Genomic DNA, 20,852 nt, shown 5'->3' on the forward strand with positions numbered 1-20,852 from the left:
TCTGTTATCTAAAATGTTCTTATAATAGAAATTTTATTTATAAACATTCGATACATTTAGTATACCTATAATGTATGATACGTACAAGATAATTTATAATTTTCTTCTTTATGACAACAATTTATATTCGTAGATATGTACTCTACATCTAAGTTAAATGTAATGTTTTCACACATACATTCTATGTTTTATTCATAACATTACTTAGTCTATTACATTGCTAGAATTTGTTGTTGCTTCACATGGTTTAATGCGTTCAATTGGGATGAATTTTACACGGAGTGGATGTGCAGGACGAAGCACGAGATCGCTTTTTAATCGAACATCTTTTAATTTATCAACAGATTCCAAGTAAAAGTTATGCACTAAAGGGGCTATTATAGCTTTCATTTCCAACATGGCAAACCGTTGACCTGTTATTTATAATGTATCAGATTGTTTATGTCAAAAAAAATTAAAATTGTAATATTTACCTATGCAATTTCTTGGTCCTGCGCTAAAAGGTACGTAGGAATAAAAATGACGATTTCGTATTTTCTCTGGCAAAAATCTATCTGGATCAAATACATCTGGATTAGGCCAAAAATTGGGATCTCTATGAACATCATAGATATTAATATGTATGAATGTTCCAGCAGGTATTATATATGAATCTAAAAATGATATATAATAAGTATATATATGTATAATATAAATAACGTTCAAAACTTCGTTAAATCTTGCAAAACAAAGATTCACATATGTAAAATACATTATATTTTATGTAGAGTTTAAGTAAAAAAACTTATAAAAAGATATGCGTACAGTTAATTTTTTGAATATTGTATATAAAACGCATTATATTTAATAAATTTTTGAAATATTATATTTTTTAAATAAAATATGTAATATTCTCTCGTTAATGCATTACATGTATTTATTTATTTAATAGTATATTCTGTATTGTTACATATTTAAGAACATATACAACATATAATTGATACGCACCTAATTTTATGTCTTCTGGAGCAACACGTGATATGAGATGCACACTGGGATACAATCGTAGTGATTCCTTTAAACATCTGTCTAAATATGGCAGATTTTGCAACAATGTCATCGTATACTTCTTTCCATGCTCTTGTATCGCGGTATCAATTTCAGTTCTAATGCGTTCCTATTTTCCATTAATGTTAATTAAAAATTTACATCTTATTATTTTTATGTTTATGTAAACAAAATTTAAAAATTACTACATTTATATTAATTTCATTGAATTTAATATGAGCAAAAGTATAACAAAAGTTTAATACTTTTTGTACTTTAATAAATATTCTAATAGGTATATGACTTATTAAATTAATTTAATTAGTTTTTTCTTCTAACAAAATTTATACTGTCCGTGTGTATCGAAAGGTACCTGAACATCTTTGTGCTCTGCTAACAATAATAAAGTAAAACATGCGGCCATCGCAGTAGTATCATGACCCTACAATCATATTAAAAACATTGTTATGTTTAAATAACATATTAATATTTTTAATATTATTAATATTAAAAATTAAAAAATTACACGTACCTCAAACATAAATGTATCAACTTCTTCTCTGATGTCTAAATCCGTTATATTGTTTTCTTTAGACGCTGCTATTAAAAGATCCAACATAGCAAGTCGTTTTTTTCGAGCTAAGTCACACAAAAAAAATAAATATGTTAGTACATATTGTTGTCGCTATGATTAAACAATAGAAACTAATAATTAATTAATTTCAAAATATAGTGATTATACACGTACTTCCATATACTTCGGTATCATCTATTTTTCCTATATTGTAATTTTCAAAGTTTTTTAAATATCGATTATTGGTATGTTCATGATAAAGTTTCCTTTCTGCAATAATCTACGGGTGAGCAAAATATTAATTATTTTTATTATTTGTATTATTACTAACACGCTGTCAACATTTTTATAATAATTTACATAGTAAATAAAAATTACTGCATCTACTGCAATTTTATATAATAAAAAATTTAAAGAATCTTAAATAATATAATTTTTACACACTTTTTCAGTGAATCCATGCAATATTTTCAAAACCTTTCTTTGCCGATATGCTGTTGGCGATAACTCAAATGTTGCAGAAAGATAAATCCAAGGTGTCACGGTTCTAAATGGAATTACATAAGTATATTTAATAAGTAAATAAAAATAACATTTAAAATCTAAAAGTAAGTATACCAAAAAAGTGTATAATAAATTTGACTTTTATACAGTGTCCCTAAAATTTTGTCGTAGCGCTCGTGTACATATAGATAGATAGAACTAAACTGAATCGAAAAGTCCTGCACCATTTTGCAATTTTTGCAACAGTTAACGAGTTATTAATTATCTACTAAATATCGCCGAATAAGCATATATAAGCATATATCTGTCCAGCCTACCGCCGAATGCAAGCGCGCGGCGAGATACAACCACCCAGCGATCATGGTCGCTCGGCGCGCGGAGAGTTGTTTACTACAAGCGGCAAAGCCCGCTCTGAGATATGATTATCTCCCATTTTTTATTGTATCTCGCCGCGCGCTTGCATTTGGCAATAGGCTGGACGAATACGCGCTTATTCGGCAATCTTTAGTAATTAATAACTCGTTAACTGTTGCAAATATTGCAAAATAGTATAGGACTTGTCGACTCAGTTTAATCAGCTCTACCAGCACACAAACGTTTCGTCAAAATTTTAGGGACACCCTATACATATTAGTCAAATTATACATTTATATAAGTCAAATTATATATATAAGTCAAACTATATATATAAGTCTATTATACAGGATGTCCCATTTTAAAAACCCCACGTGAATAACTTTTCAGAAAGACATTTTCAAGAAAAATGATTTAGACCAAAGTTGTTGGGTTTGGAGGGGGACATCCGATGAGATGATATTGGTTTAACCTAAGATGTACATGCCAAGGTCATATGGAGATCAACTTTGTTTTTTTAAATAGAACACCCTATTTTTGATTCCAAAATCTAATAGCTGGTGTCAAGAGCTTTTCAAAACACTATAATGAAGTTATTTTTCATTAAGTACTTTTCGAGTTACAATAAGGCTTGAAAGTTACAGCATTTTGACATAAAATACAAAATATCTTATAAAACATTCAATTTTCAGGAATATTACCTTAATACTTTTATGCACAAAATAATGAGACAAAGTAATTGGTATAAAGAAAATACATAGCCGCTTTCAAGAAAAAATATATAATTTGCAACATGCAACTGCATACTTTTTTTAAAAACCAATGTGTTTTCTTTATACCAATTCATTTGTCTCATTATTTTGTGCATAAAAGTATTAAGATAACATTCTCAAAAACTGAATGTTTTATAAGATATTTTATATTTTATGTCAAAATACTGTAATTTACAAGCCTCATAACTCGAAAAGTATGATGAAAAGTATTAATGAAAAACAACTTCATTACAGTGTTTTGAAAAGCTCTTGACATCAGCTATTAGATTTTGGGAATAAAAAAATTGGGTGTTCTATTCAAAAAAACAAAGTTGACCTCCATATGACCTTGGCATGTATACCCTAGGTTAAACCAATGTCATCATTGGATGTTCCCCTCCAAACCCAACAACTTTGGTCTAAATCATTTTTCTTGAAAATGTCTCTCTAAAAAGTTATTCACGTGGGGTTTTTAAAATGGGACACTCTGCATATATAAGCCAAATTATATATATAAAATAAGTCAATCTATTATATATTTTTTTGTATTGCAGTATCAATTTCAATTTTGATACCTATTTCATTAATGTTAACTAAAATTTACATCTTATTATTTTTATGTTTATGAAGATAAAATTTAAAAATTACTACTTTTTAAAAAAATATTTTTATTAATTTTATTGAATTTAATATAAGCACAAATATAACAAAATTTATACGATCCTTGTGTATTGAATATATACAGGGTGTGCAAAAAAGGTCGAGACCCCAGAATAACTTGAAAAATATAAGTTTCTTAAAAGAATGTTTCAGATACAGACTGTTTTTAAAACACTATAATTTTATGATAAGATGTTCAGCCAACGAAGGCAAGATCAGAGGATGATCCAGACAATGAAGACAAGATCGTAGTGGTTATAAGGACGTCAAAATTAAAATTGATCCTTGAGGATGTGACAATTGACCTAGCAGACACATTCTACTGATGTTTAAGTAGTAATAGTAATAGTAATAATCATTATAACTCGATAACTTTTAAACGGCTGATCCAAAGTGGATAAATTTATAGTGTTTGAAAAGATCTTTGAAAAGGCAAGAAGAGCTATAAAAATAAACAATAAGAAATAGGAGGGTTCCATTTAAAAACTCAAAGTTACCTTACCCTTGCCTTGGCGATGCCACTCAAAGTCAAACTGATAAGATCAGTAAATAGATCTTTTTAAACCCTACAACTTTTATCTAAAACATTTTTTATAAAACATATATTTTTCGAGATATTCTAGGGTCCCAATCTTTTTTGTACACCCTGTATATATAATCTTATACTTATTAATTAATATATTATTAATTGTCAATTTAAACGCCAATTTGTATTAAACATAATAATTTATTTTGTAACGTATGACCACCCAATAATTAAAATATGTTTATCCATTATATAAATATATATTATCATTTTCTATATCAATAAATTACCTGTGGACTAAAAGTTCGCCTATCTCGTAAATCGCTTTTCGATACCGATGCTGTGACTCACCGAGACCTTGCAGACAGGTACCCATAGCAGTTTCTATAAGTACATTTACTAAAGTTATATCTTGTGTAAAAAAATAATATTAATAATAATCATTACAAATATTAATATTTATTTCCATTTTGATATCTATATCTCACGCAAGAATAAATTTCTTTTACTTTTAATCATTCAGAATAAAATTATTATATAATTATTATGATATATACACACAGAATATAAAGAATTACCGCATATTGCGTTCAGTGTGTGCTCACTCATAAATGGTACCAAATCTTTTACAACTACTCCTTCAACATCCTTCAATGATTGTACCATACGACCACTCTCCTCAATTAAAATATCAACAAACTGTTGCAATATATTAAAATGAAATGCGGGAGTTAGTATCTTTCGTCGTGTCTGCCACTTGGCACCTAAAACAAAAACCTGCATTACAACATTGCAAAATCGTCTTATGGTATTACTTGTAATTAAAACGTTTTCTCATAAAATACAAATAACATTATTTATATTAAATCTCTCACTCTTCAGTTTAATGTTGTTATGTTACCTTGACTGGTGAGAAGACCGGTTCCGAACCAAGGATGTAAAATGTCATACAAACCACTCTTAGTAATATATTTCATATTACTTAATATTTTCTAAAATCATAAAAAAATTAAATTATGTTAATAAGTTTATTATATAATACATTAGTTCTTATATGTATAAAAATCAATCAGTCGGTTTTTTTTACTACCTTAAATATTTCTATATGTTCAAAAGTCATTTTTTACAAGCAAAAATTTTTTTGCAAAAATAAGTAAACACGAAAATCTTAAAATCCATTAGTTATTAATAATAATTATAAAAATAAATTTCTTTTATTTTTTATTACTTCTAAATGATCTGGATGACGAATTAACACTGAAGGTATAAAAAACATCCACACTTTCAGTATAGGATAAAAGTCGTCAGAGAGAGAACGCACACGCTTCCAAATTTCCTCTAAAAAGTGTACATAAATATTACAAATAAACATACAAAAATTAACAAATTATAATAATTTAAAAAATAAATATTGCAAAAAAAATTTCAATGAACTTGACCGAATATTTGGAATTAATTTGCAATGTTGACAGTTATAAATATACTTTAAAATAGAAAGTTTAATTTTTATTTACATGAATGTTTATGCAAATAATTAAAATAATGGAAACATAATAGATATTTTTACTTACCGTGTGAACCTCGGAATAAAAATGCATTACCAAAAATCGGAGTAGCTTTTGGTCCCGGTATAAGATTAATAAGTCGACCAGATCTTCCATGATGCACGTAATAATTGAACATCAATAAGATAGAAAAAAATAATAACAATATACTGATGATCATTGTTCGTTGAACTTTTTACTTTCTTAAACTTTCTTACGTTCGCAAGACTTTTGTTTCTTGATTTATGTCGCAAAATATATAATATTTGCTTCATACAATAGAAACTTGTTCTCTTGATATCTTAAACGCGATAAACAAAATATATATTGAAACGAATTAATTTTATTTTATTACTAATAATTTTAAGAAAATATTAAAAAATTAATGTATTAATTTATATTGTAATGAAAAATTTACCACTTATGCGCACTAATATATAAATTTAATAAAACATTTTCTAATTAGCCTGTTTAATGGTTTATTTATAAAGTGTGCTTTTGTAAATTTGTAATATTTCTATTCGTACGCAAAAATGCAAAAGTGCTGTGACAAATTAAAGTTATCCACCCAAGCGCTTGCATGCAACTACTCGTCAATTCTTCGATGTGTGCTCGCAGAGATAGCTTTACTAAACCGTTTTGCAATGAGTAAAGCGTCGTACGATAAGAAATTATGATAAGATATTACAAGCAACAAATTATGTTTATAATGCATTAATGTATCAATATATTTTTGGTTTGTACTTTTCATAAGAATATCGATAAACCGAAAATTCCGATTATCGGAATAATTAAAGTCTCTTTATTTATTTGTGAATAAATTTGTGTATAAATAAAAAAAATAAAGAGTTTTTAATAAAGAAAGATAATGATATGAGTGATATAAAAGTGTAATTTTGATTAATAAACTCATTATATCTAAAAAAATTATTAGATCTACCAAAAAGTTCTGTCCGCTTTTTAAGTAAGCAAAAATAATAATTTTTTACACTATTTATTAATATTTGATTAACAAATATAATTTCCATTAATATTAACAATTTCTTCATAAATATGGGTATTCTTCCAAAATGTTACGAAGAATATCATTATCGATCACAGAAGATCTTTCAGAGCGTGATTCGTTTTTAAGGTTAAAGTCTGCGTATTCATAAAGTACCGTAAATAAATCTAATCGACAGACAATCAAAATGTTTTATCATCAATATATTGATGATAAAACATTTATTTTAGTGTATGTTGAAGGGTACGGTTTCAGTGTACGGTTTCAGTGTACAATTCTGATAGCTGATTGATATACAGAACTCCTTATGATACGCAAAAATATAAATAAAAGATAACACCGTATCTAAATTTACTTTAGTAATTATATATAACTTATAACTTTTAATATAATAAGTGTTTTATCCTTTTTTTAAGCATTGTTATTAAATTTTTAAATATAACTCTAACGTAGTAATGTTTGAACTTAAATCCATAGAAATAAAGTTATCGTAAGAATACATGAAACGAGCGATATATATAATACTTATAGCGATATGTAATGCTGATGTAACAATAATGGCCACGCGTCCATACATTTGCCATTACAACTCTCCGTCATACCACCCGTATTTTGCGACGCGCAAATCGACGGAATAAATATTGATACATTTGTACGCGGCCTAAGACAACATTGCAATTCTCTCTGGTCGTGAGATGTATAACGGTCTTTAAACATGTCAACGAAGCGGTCTATATACAAGCCCATTCCTCCTCTGTGTATAGCACTCCGTATTCTCTGAAGTCCGACGAAATCGTTAAACCGAACGACGTGGCCGCGCTGCAATTGGAATTCCTCCAGCCGTATTACTCTGTCTAATGCACCAGTTCCTATAATGTGGCACGGGCACAAAAGGATCCCCGAAGGCGTATACATACACATCCTTGCGGATTGTGTGTATGTATACATCGGACAAAGAACGTTAAGAGATTTCTTTCTTTTATGGACGAAAATTCGTCTCGGTTCTCTCTCTCTCTCTCTCTCTTTCTCTCTCTCTTTCTCGTTCTCTCTTCTTCCACCACCAGTGCCTCGAGCATGTCCTAGAAGCTTCCCAGGATCTTTAGAACAGTGGCTTAATCGATATCAGTAACGTTAGAGGATTCGATATGTGATGTATCCGATAACGCGCATCCCGCAACTCCGTGCAAACTGCAACGAAGTTCTAAAGCCTGCTCGATGTATCGTAGAAGATACACTGTCCCATCTTAGGCTTTCGCCCTCTATAACGGAATCCTCAGCACACTGAATGTATTTTAATTAACTTTGGTATAAAGCTAAATAGATATATCTTATGTGAAATATTCTACAACGTGATCACCTTGCAATAAGCACAAAATAATTATTTGCAATGCAAAAAACGCAATGGCTCAGATGAGAACGACACTAATACTAATATTGAAAATTATGACAAAAAATTGAGTCTACTTTTTATTAAACACACTGATCTTTACTTCACATACACATTTTATGTTTTAAACATTTATTTAATAAATAAATAGATACACATTATTGTAATAGCACAAATTTAAGTTCAAATAAATGGGAAAGATCGGAATTATTATCCCTATAGACCCACCTTTATATTATTTTAAACAATAATTACGATCTTACCAGGAGAATACAAAGCGCAGTAAAAGCATTTTAATGCTGTCAGCCGTCAGTCTACTTTGGCGCGCGGTCTCGCCGCAGAGGATAAAATGAAGTGGCGTTTAGCATCCCGGATAACGCGTAACAATAATGAAGAAGAAGCGCGCGGCTATCTGGTAAGATGAAAGGGCATGAGCTACTGTTTAGCATGGGGTGCAACGACAAGGAGTGGCGGGGCACACAGCTTACGGCGAGGTTAATGGTGAGGTACAAGTTAGCATTAGACTAGCTGGTGACAAAAGGAAACGAAAGAAGACGAAGGCGGAGGTCGAATTGGACGGGAAAGGAAAAGAGAAGAAAGGCAAAGAAATAACCGTGGGGTGGGGGGAGGGGAGTAGGGGGGACGGTGGGCACTGCCGGCGGACAGACATAGAAGAATAGGAGAGAAGAATGAGGTCATGGCTCTCAGTGGGGAATTTGTATCTGCATTTTAGCGCAGTGTATAATCCGGTGAACTGCGCCTCATTTCCAGCGACTCAATGTAATAAAAGTCGAGTTTCTCCCCCATTCGTCGGTTCCGAGCTGAACGCTGCCACCCGTCCTTTCATCGTTCGCATAATCTCTTACATCCTTTCGTTCGGATTTATTTTCTATCTTTCTCTCTCTCTCTCTCTCTCTCTCTCTCTCTCTCTCTCTCTTTTTCTCGTACAGCTTTTGTCCAGAAAACACACGATCGCGAAAGGTGATGAAGCGACCACGCCCTGCCAGGAGAAGGGCTCAATAATCTTTTCCGTTCGAGATTTTAAAGTGTCTCCTTCAATGCTCGATATGGAAAGTTAGCGTGGAGTATCCTGTAAAAGGATCAAAACTTAAATGAAGTTAGCGCGGCGGAATAGACAACTCCGGCTTGCCTAGCGCGGCGAGAGAGTCGCGACAGGAGTGGAAACGGCTGTTGCGAGGAAGAAGGAGAGAAGAAAGATATATTCTCGCAACCTACGTCTCGCCCCATTCCTTTCTCCTGATTCGTTGTTACCCCTTGCACGCTTCGTCGTTCTTTCACCACCGCTTTGAATAATATTTTGCACAACAGTCGCGAGAGAGAGAGAGAGAGAGAGAGAGAGAGAAAGAGAGAGAGAAAAAGAGAGAGAGAGAAGAGGGTTCCGCGGGATGCAAGGCGCACTCACCGGCTCCATCGTTCGACGCTCCGGCAGCATTTTACTTAACCCGCCATTCCTTCGCTCCCCGTAATTCCGTTGCCTTTCTAAGAGTCCATTAAGACTGTTTCATCTTTCTATACAATTTGTTTTCCCTTCCCTCTTCGAATGCCGCTTTCGAGATTTCGCGGGACGGACTGCGGAATAGAGTAATCGCGCGAGTTGTATCAACCGTTTTGTAAAAGTACGCGCGCCTTCGCCAACTCTGTTGTGGACAAGTTCAACTCGAGGATAGCCGCGACGCGATTTATAGGACAAAACGGCCAAAGTTCATTTACGATTACGGAAAATTTTCTACCTATGCAACAATGGAGAACCCAGGTGTTCCCTGCCCGCCTGCGGTGTTTCGCGGTATCGCGGAACTGAATATTTATTCAGTCGAATCGCACCAGTGGTGCGTTCGTGAAACACTACCAAAAGATATTACTTTTTTGCTCTTAACACTCAGTAAAGTTTCCCTCTAAGCAGAAGAATAGTCACAGTAACGCACAACATCGATCATTTTCTTAACTTAATTATTAAGCATTAATATTTTCTAAAACTAATTAGAGCCGTCATATTGTTTCGTATTTCTTATTCTTTACTGTTCGTACAGTTTGCAAAATTATATTGCATATTACTAATCCTTACAATTGTTGCATTGCAATATATTTACGCTAATGATAAACATTTATCAATAAAAAATGTTTCGACATTCACCTCAATGTCATCACAATATCCAAAATCTTCTGATGCCAAAACACATAACGTAATACTCTTTCAGTTATAATATACACTAATTATTCACGGATTCTTATTTCTCGTAAACAATTTATCACTTGATCTTCCATCCAATTGCCGGCATTAATTATTCCAACAGCTTTCATGCCCATTATTCCCCGACAGAGAGATGGCGAATACGTCTGCGAAGGAAGAAGAACAGAAATAGTGAATGAGTAATGGAAGAAGAAGAGAGAAGGACAGAGCTCCCCGGAGTGTAGCACGGTTTCAATGGCGAATCCTCAGCACCCTACGCTCTAATATAGCCAGCACGATGATCAGAAAGACAAGCGCTTCTCCGTAATACTCTCAGATCCGTGACATATATCTTTTCCAGGCTCATTTACGTTTCGCCTCTCCAACTCGCGCGGCTAGACTGTACTTATTAATATCCTTTCAATTACGCGCGAGCAGGAAGGACGCATTCAAGCAACTGGGATTACTTGAAATCCTTTCAGCAAAAGGGATCGTACGCTGAATATTGTCTTGAAGTCTATGAGTTTTGCATAGCTTGTTCTTTGTTTAAATGGGAGATAAGAAAGTAGAATGTATTAAGATGGAATGTCTTAAAACGAGGCTTCGACTAAATAATAGTGACATTAAATTAGTATACTAAAATTCTGTTAAATTTTTTTAAAGAAGAATCGAAAAGATAATTAGAAAATGTTTTACAACATTATACAGTAGTCATTGCTGCGGTTAATACATGCAATGCAAGAATACTGTATAGCAAAATATTTCAAATTGATTTAACATTCAAGTGTTATTAATTATTAAGATGAATTTATTTAAGCGGTACATTTTTACGTAATAAAAACCTGAAGAAATGTCATATTTATCACTTCAAAAATGAAACACAGTAAAAATTATGAACGACATCTTATGCTGAGAAGATAAGAGTAACATTCTGCTCCGAGTGAAGCATTTTCTGTGCGTTGATACGGATGGCTTCTCGACAAGAATCCGATAAAAGTTTCGAGGATTATCCTCCGACTTGAGAACGGCGCCAAAGTTCTCCGTAATGCGAGCATATTGACCGCGACGTGTGAGAATAATGACATGAGTGCGAACTAGAGAAAATCTATTGTAACGTTTTTCTAGATTTATTGCCACCGGTTAGCTTCTATATCGCGAGTCACGCGAACCAGACGCAATATAGAACAAGGAAAGGAACGAGGCTGCGAGAAACAAAATTGGAAAGGGAATATAGAGCAAACATGCCAGAGTACCGTGCTAGCTAAAGAACGGTAAGAAAGAAAAAGAAACAAAACACAAAGGACTAGAAAGGTATATACCACGATGAGTAAAACTGTGGAAGCAATTACTGGCTCTACACATTTAGCAACTGCGGACAAAGCGACGACTTTGCCGAATTCTGCGGTAATTACCGAAAATAAAGAGTAATCTAGATTTTCTTAAAAAAAATTTATCGCGGTGAAAACGAAGAAAAGAAAAGTTCATTGGCTATTTATGTGTTCGATGGCGATGCTGGTAACATCACGGTAATTTATGTATATAATTCGAATGAATTCGCAACTTTTGCTTTAATTTTATGTCGTAAAGTGATAAATGATACTTTAGAATTACGTACTCTAGAATATGCAATTCAATATTGCGCGTGACTTTTATAAAACATATATGATTTGAGTATACAAAGTTTTTATTTGATTATATGATTTTTCTTATTTGACTTATTCTTTTTATTCCCCTAAGAAATTCTGAAATCTTCTATTACGGCATGCGCATTTTCATTTCATTGCATTGCGAGTGTCACAACGTGTGCGGCAACGCACGAATGCGTAAAATATGCGTGCGATCTGGCATAGCTGCGATGACATTGTTAGACGTTTGCATGGAGATTACGCGGAGGACGAGCGAAGGAAGTACGAACACACTCTCATCTATGAGTTGCCTACATAGACGTAACAAGATACTACTCTCTTGCACGGCGACGTCACACAGGTAACGCGCTACGAGCAACGCGTTGCAGCCTCGCGACGTTAAATGTGATAACCGTACTTTGTAACAATACTTCGTCGTAGGGATAATGGCGCTACGCTGCCGTGCAAAGTTGTCCCGATTCTATGAGACGCAATCCACGTTCGAGCAATCTCGCGGAAATCTGTGTGACGCGTTATCCAGCAGCGGTTACGGCGGCGCTGCTTTATTCCCGTAATTTTAGCGTTCTTATTATTTATAAGGTCATATCATTGCTGTGCATAATAGGAATAGTGTTTCCGCAAGGGTGGCCTCACGCTAGTAAGTGAAACGAAATATGAATACGAGACAATATATATAAAAATGAAAAATATCGCGAATAGTAATGGATTATTTTTCGAGACATGTTCAACTATAGCTTGACTTATAAATTAACGTCTAACATTTCCAAGCACCTCAATCTAGATTGAGGCTATATTTTTTAAATTCAGGATTTTAACGCCAACTATTGATGCGATTACAACTGTGCAGTTTTTTTTTCTTTTTGATATTGTGAACAATAAATATATGTACAACATTATAAATGCAAGACATTTAATATAATAATGATAATCATAGTTGTAATATATTTGCATGATGATTGCAAACATTGATCTATTTGATATTGATCCATTTCTTTCTTAAGATGGCATGTTTCAGTCATTCATACAGTTAAATATATAAATTAAATATTCAGGTCAATTAAAAAATTACTGTAAAACTTAATCCGAAAAGTATGAAAAACTGCACAAGACAACACATATGTCGATAAATAATTTAAAACAGTTGTAATTTACAAGTCCTATTATGGCGAACGTTAGTAGAAAGTAATGGTCTAGCAACAGCGTCGCGTGCATGCATATATTATCATGAATATATAAACTATAAACAAGAGCTTGCGGTAGAATATTTTGAGCTCTTTGCACTAGGAAATGGAACGCTTCCTTCCCTAGAACGCTATGTTGCGAATTTTACATGAAAGCATATAATGTACCGCCAATTTAAGACGGTGCCGTTTATTCCTAGTACGAAATCCCGCTCGCTTGAAACACCACACCAGTTGCGTTAGCATATTGCATTTTATACAAGATACGATGGCGCAAATAAATTCCCAAATTGTTTCAAATAATTAGACAAACGTATTTCGATAAATTGTGACAGAGTAATATATTTTGTTTTATTAATGAATATTTTTCATATTATTATATTGCAATAATTTTCTTTCAGAGCATTTTAAGAAATAGTGTTGTAATCTTTTTTTTCTATTTATGATAGTAATAAATATTGATAAATAATAATAAAAAAATAGCAATATAAATTACTATAATTACATATTTAACATGACAATTTACTTGATATGAATTTTAATCATGGCATACAAATATAATTTGGTGAATATTGTGTAATATAGAATTAGGAAAATGAGCTTACAGCTTTTGTCAAGCACAAGATATGCCTAGTCTATTAATTTCGCTGTCTCTCTACATTCAATGTGTACTCGTAATAACATAAAATGAGTTTCAAGCTATTTCGTAATTTAGATCTGAATGAAGTCTTATTATTACGAGATTCCCTCGCTATTACAACTATCGGCACGACTCCTTAAAGGATGAATACGCACAAGGAGGTTTTTCTGTGGGTGTAGCACTTATTTGTGCGTTGTTGGCAAGCGACAGGATGAAATGTGCGAGTTCGTAGGGTTTCGAAGTCCTGGTGTAGGCAACGGCGACCGTACAGCGGAAACGCTGTCGCCGAAAAACGATTGTGTTAGCACTCAAAGCAGAGGAGAGGAACAAACGTTTATCACGAGTTATGACGTGTGAAGATTGGAATCCGGGATGCCGAAGACATTTCTGTTCCCAATTTTAAATGGAGGCTGCGATTCAAACACATGATAAAATTTTTACGATCAGTTCCCAACTACGGAATATAATAAAACTCACGGAAATGGCAAAGCTAAATAATAGGAAAAAGACAAATAACAATATTAATAAACATAAAATATTATTACAGACGCACGGTATTTCGACTTAGAATTTGCGAGATGTATGTAAATGTATATTTCATAATGTAATATATGTTTACCGCGAACTACGCAATTAGTTGTCGAGTTAATTACACCAAAGCATCAGCTCTTGAGGAGCAAACTTCGAGGTAAAGTTCTAAAGGAGTCGCGTGAGGTCGACAGGACGAGTTACGGAAACTATTCATCGCAGCCGTTTAACCACGTGGAGAAACTGTCATAAATAATTATCAGTTTATTTAGCTATTAGAAAGCGCGAAGGTAGACGTTGCTCGCAGCGTTGTGCGATCGCCTTGACGTAGGCAAACCGTGTAACCTACTTGAAAAGTTCCGCAGTAAGCAGGACCATTTTTCAAGTTTTCCATCGGGAGGGACGCGCGAGCTGTAACATTTTCAACCCGCGACCGTGTGGTTCTTCAGCTGTGAGCGAGATGGAAGAGCAGGGTGGCATCCCGGGACGAACGAAACGCATCGAGGCGTGAACGAGGAAATCGATGTGAAGTGAACGCCGAGGAACCGAAGCGGAGGAAAGTTTAAGGAACACCACAACGAAAGGGCGGCATCGGCTCAGGTAGCAGCGCGGAATAAAGGGTAAGCCAAGGAGAAATGATTTTACGTGCTAGCACGTGAGACTAAAGTTCCGAACATCGAAAATGGAGTTTGGCGTAGAAATCAAACTTAATTGATGGAATGTGATACGCACGTAAATGATCTGCGAATACACACTCAATTACGCAAGAGTGCAACTCGAGATATTTCTCCGATTGTTAATTACAGTAATTAACCAGCGCATTGCGCCTCTGCGTGTAAAAGTCCATTAACCCGATTATTCAGAACGATGTCGTCGCGATAAATAAATTAGGAGATGAGAATTAGCTAACGGAGCGCCAGCACGGTGATTTCGGAGATGCCTTTCGCGTTAAGATCGTGACTTGCTGATCCCGGTTGAAAATAAATCCAGGGCGGGAAGTGACATATTGACGGCACTAAATTGAACGAAAAGAACGTACGCCGCGATGGGGGTGTCTCAGACGATGACGGTGACGGCGTTACAACATCACGGCGCATCCAGATAGGTATTGGAAAATGTCTTGAGTGGTGTCCCCGACGGTACCATACGTCATTTGAGACAATCTGCCGTAGCAAGGTTTCCTCATCCGTTACCTTCGATCCTGATTAGTTTTCAGCCTCTCGCGAGTATCATCGTTGATCTACGTCTACGGGCTTTGAACAGAACTGCGCAGAATTGAAGTAGGTAGATCGCGTTCTATGCCGCCGCAGTCGATAAATTACGGTCATTGCGAAGATACGTCCTTGTCTTACGAACGTGTATGAAATGGACTAGGCATAAGCTTAATCGTGAAGCTAGATCGTAGTTTATAAGAGTGGTAGTGGTTCACGCACACATATAATCCTTTAAGATAACTTAGATATATTAGAATTTAAGATTTCTATTTGCACAATTGTAACAGAATATTTTTTGTTTTTTACAGAATTATTTTTTAATTTTATGCGAGATATTGGGCATATTTAAAAAAAATATATATATATATATTGTATATAATACAAAGTTTTTAAAATTTCTATAAATCTAATGCAAGTGTAAAATACATGTTTTAATTGAGCTACTTATTATGAGACATAGTGCAGAAAAAGAGATCAATCACTACAAGGCCATAAACATGCCAGTGCCTTGAAATTTATAATTAATATGGTTGCATAATTTATGCGATCGTGTTTATTTGCATAAAATTATCGTTAAATTCAAAGTTCAACTCGTTAAATATCACGCATTACATTTTTTTACTAAAATGTCGCTTTGAAAAAAAAAATTGCGCATTGCGTGTGTTCCGGAGACCGCGTCGAGTTACTCTCGACCAAAATATCCGGGACGGACACGCAGGAAATGAATAAACGCACAATAGCTTGTCGGCGCAGAAAAGACGCGATCTGATTTATCGCGTGGCGTCCATTTTAAACGCGTCCAGCGATTCCAACGTCATTTAACATTTTGATTAATGCGCAACGTTACACCTTTTTATCATTTACGGAACGCACGCGAAAACGGCGATGTCATTCCATTTGCGCGTTACCAAATGAAAACGTCAATCGTTCGTCGAATAGAGTTTGCTGAATGATGAAATTGCTCCCCAAATATGCGTGAGAAATTTATATTCCAGTTTTTGCAAAGCGCATCGACGAGAATGCGACAAGGAGCGGGAGGAATGTTGCATTATTTGTAGTAATTAGATTTGGTTGAAATGGGATATAAACTAGGCCCGATAATGTATTAACATCGATAATGTATACTTCTGTGACATGAGCCGCAGGTGCGCATATAATTATAGCTGTATGCAGGTGCGAGCAGAAACATTTCGAGGAGAGCAGTGCAATAAATTGCAGCCGTCAACGATTGATTTGTTTACAGTCAACGCGAGGATCACGCTTTTGGGTGGTTTAGTATACGCGAGACCGTACAAATTTTATATAGCTCCAATTTATTCTCGTCATTTCGAAGCCGTACATCTCGCGACAAAACGCATTCCACGCTATAATGGAAATAGACAATAGGCATCTGCTGTTTGTATCGCACAAACGAATACCATTGAAGTCTCTATCAAAATTGACTGCACGTGGTAAACCACTGATAAATAAATGCTTATTACATCGAGCTTTAACATCAATCTGGATAGCTGAGTGATACGTATGTATTTTAAACAGATGTTAACTATTTAACTATTTGACGCAACTCGAATGAATTAGCAAAATTATTTTTACCATAAACTACATATTTTTAATTTTACATATAAAAAATTTAATTATTAATAAATAATTATGTTAAATAATCGTTTATATAAATATACCAAAAATTCTGAGTAAAAAATGTCCGTTATATATTCGTTAGCTATCTAAAATATAGCTTTTGTAATGCAGACCTTAGCATATAATCACTTGCATCTTGGAGCATTTATAATATATATATGATGCGCTTGTGATGACACATAAAGATGTAAAGCGTGTATCACACTGTGTATCAAAAAACTAATAATTATCAAATATTTCTGCGTAATTGTATTAATGCTTACATACAGCCAATAGGTTATATTCTGTATATACGTGTACAATAAAAGTAAGTTTTCGTCTTCCAGATAAATTAACGGAAACATTTCATCCATAAAATTAAATATAGCAATTTAGCGCATAATATTATTAGACGCACTAGTCATCAGATTCCTACTATCGGTGACCTATAATCATTAATTTATTTCTATATTTTAACTGATAACAACATGCTTTATCTAACACGCATTTGTATCACGTGTTACCAGCTGAAACTTTTATCTTGGAAAAAGATATAATAGCAAAAACATTAATTGAATTCATAGATTTAGTGCAAACATTTTCACAAAAATCTAAAAATTTTTAAATCTATTTTTTCATTATAAATTTGATATATTCAGAAAAATTTTTTTAAATAAATGAAAGTTGCATTAAACTCATACTGCCTTTCCTAATAATTTTATTGCAAATTTTGTACGATGGGTATATTTATTTATATCTAAATACTATAATAAATGTGCAAATTGTATGTAACGATTGTCTTATAAAATAATGGAATCAAGTGTCGCTCGGAGCCAGACAATTAAAGAGAATACATGAAAATCCGCGGATCTTCCCGCGAAATTTGAGCCGCGCGCCAACAATTAGCTAGTCCACTGTGGTTTCGGTTATGTCCTGCGGGAGTTTCTATATTGGGTCATAAAAGACCCCCCCCCCCCTCAACGTGAACTGAGATAATGGGCCGACTTGGTCCACTTAAGACACCGGAACTTACGACGCGCGTTCATGGGCAAATAGAACGGCGCGGATCGTAACACTTGCAGCCGAAGGATTCAAGTACGGTTCAATTTATATGTGTACCATATTACCACCGACACATTATGGTTAGGGAATTGCTAGTACAAGACGAGTCTTAAGTTTCGTCCCGTATAGCTCGTATTAAATAATGTAGGATATTTTGTTCGTCAACTAGATTGAATAAATTGACGCAGATAATTTATGTTTCGAAATGACAATCGACCTTCTTTTCGTCGCAACAATAATAATTCCGATAGATCAACAATAACGCTCAATCGGTCCGATTGAATTTGCGAATCCCCGTAATAATAAATAATTTGTTCAAACAGTCACATGATGGTATACGTAATAATTACGCACTTCTCTACATTATTAATGATTATTTGTGTTATAACGTTGTACACAAAAATTATCACTTAAATTTTGAATTATCTCACTTAAACTTTGAATTATCACTTAAACTTTGAATTATCACTTAAACTTTTGCATGCAAAATGCAAATGCATATTTAATAAACAATCGTATGCAACGGATCAGTGTTTTTATAACTCTTGACATAAAAATGTTAAAGACAAAACACTCAAAGCTAGACAAAGCTAGACAAAACACTCGGTAAAATACAACTGCAATGTTAACTTTACACAATTGCTACGCAATCAATCTATACTTTATTACCTTTCTTTATAATTATATTATAAAAAAATTAAAAAAGATGATTTTAGTAAAAAATATGAGAATGCAAATTTGATTATTTAAAAATCACTAATGAATGACATTTTGGCAGAAAGAGATGCAGAAATGCGAATGCAATTGTTGGCCCGTGTCCATTTTTATCGAAGATGCTGGAGCCAAAGGCGATGTAAGAAAGCGGATCGTATCAACAGAATCCAAAAACAGAAGCGAATGATTGCTTCCGAAACATTGCACTATTTTCTAAGCTCTTTCTTACACTTCTAGGTTGAATAACGTAAATTTTTTTCTTCCAAAAATTTATATTATTAGACACTCTCTTACTTCACGTCAATCTTTTTCTAGTTGATTGCAAAACTTTTATTAATTCTATTGCGATAAAATAAAATTTTTTCCGACTAAATACTTTGGAGTAGATTAATAATACAAGTGAATACGATATCAATTAGAATGCTGAAAAAGTTTCTTATGGCAAAAGCCACGCCACATCTGATTTGATCACGAGACTTCTTGAAAAGACAATTGAAGCTTAAATCTGCACTTTGGTTCGTATTCATAATTAAATTCACGTACTATCATGTTTCGCAATTACCTGCAAGAGACTATCTTATTATATAATAAATTGCAATTGAGATAGCGCTGTTTAAAATCTGCTAATCTAAAAGATAAATGTAATATTTAAATAAGACCCGTTGGATTATCTTATATCGCAATATATAGAAGAAGAGCGATAGCGCATAATGGTCGCGCGCGACGGAAAAATGCATTGCGTCGCACAAAAGAATTTCCCCCTCCGTCGAAAATACGCAATGTCTTTTATTCCTAAGTTTCACGATCTTGGAAGTTGCACGAGAAACAGTCGAGTCTGCCAAAATTTAAAGTGGTTCCAAAACGCGGTGCCGTGCAAAACACAACGGGGCAATTCGCTTCCGCACGCGACCGACCGACTGTCTGCCACGCTAAAAAGGAACCCGCGATTCAGCCGATTCGCCTCGACGCAGGAAGTCGATGCGCGCTTTTTACCGGCGAGAAACTTCTCTCCGCGGGTACTCGTTTTCTGAGTGATACGCAGAGCTTCTAACGAGTGACAGGTTCTGTTATGTCCCACATGTCTCTCTCTCTTTCTCTCTCTACTATAAATTCTTCTTTTCTCATTTCTTCCTTTCAAATCTGACTGACGAATAAGTTTAAAGCAGTGACAAAAAAAGGAGGAGAAAGGCTGAGTATTATGTCAGTACTGAAACAGTTCAGAGACTGCTGCAAATTTACGTTTTGATCAATACAAATAACCTAATTTTCACGATTACTCTGTATATTGATGTGCTTAATACACGCCATTACATTCAATCACATATTTCAAAATCATATTTGGAATATATCTCTGAGACTCAGCTGACGATTTTCAACATGATAATTATTTTCTAATAGCATAATTCTTCAAAAGGAAAGTTTGGTGCAAAATGAAAATGTGTAATTATAAAATTCGATATCTGTTATTTCGAACGATACAAAAGCAATTCACCATCCACCGAGAAGGTAAATAGAATGATATAATTTTTTTTCTGGACCAACTCGCTCGGGACATTACTTTTTCTTATTCACCACAGTGTTCAGGTTAATTTCCTTATCCACATCGCCCGGCAATTACAACTCCATCCAGTTATTTTTCAGATCTAGACATTGCGCTGCTCCGCACGTTTGGGATCGCTTCGGGTACGACTTTAATTTGTTCGTTACATGGATAATTAGCAGAGGCAACGTG

General features: G+C 33.9%; 1 protein-coding gene and 1 long non-coding RNA gene across 4 annotated transcripts in view; both read right to left on the reverse strand.

The window, feature by feature from the left end:
• Positions 1-6,543, reverse strand: LOC105677041 (cytochrome P450 4C1-like). 2 transcript variants are annotated; one of them, XM_012375353.2, is made up of 12 exons: positions 5,968-6,543; positions 5,625-5,734; positions 5,298-5,388; positions 4,975-5,160; positions 4,687-4,780; positions 2,045-2,147; positions 1,775-1,880; positions 1,559-1,665; positions 1,400-1,468; positions 988-1,156; positions 474-653; positions 1-413 (listed from the first exon to the last, which is right to left on the reverse strand). In XM_012375353.2, exons 1-12 carry the CDS (start codon positions 6,119-6,121, stop codon positions 205-207), a joined length of 1,578 nt encoding a protein of 525 aa, XP_012230776.1. In that variant the 5' UTR covers positions 6,122-6,543; the 3' UTR covers positions 1-204. The 2 variants fall into 2 exon arrangements, with proteins under 2 accessions (XP_012230776.1, XP_067213631.1); XM_067357530.1 differs by lacking the exon at positions 5,625-5,734 and having other exon boundaries at positions 5,968-6,542.
• A 356-nt stretch (positions 6,544-6,899) lies between these two features.
• LOC105677095 (uncharacterized) overlaps positions 6,900-20,852 on the reverse strand; it is a 90,558-nt gene continuing 76,605 nt past the window's right edge. For both annotated transcript variants that reach the window (XR_001101504.2, XR_010890824.1), the window contains one exon: positions 6,900-10,685. This is a non-coding gene — a long non-coding RNA (uncharacterized lncRNA). The remainder of the gene's footprint in view (positions 10,686-20,852) is intronic.

Source organism: Linepithema humile, chromosome 6, assembly GCF_040581485.1.
Source record: "Linepithema humile isolate Giens D197 chromosome 6, Lhum_UNIL_v1.0, whole genome shotgun sequence".
Lineage (NCBI taxonomy): Eukaryota > Metazoa > Arthropoda > Insecta > Hymenoptera > Formicidae > Linepithema > Linepithema humile.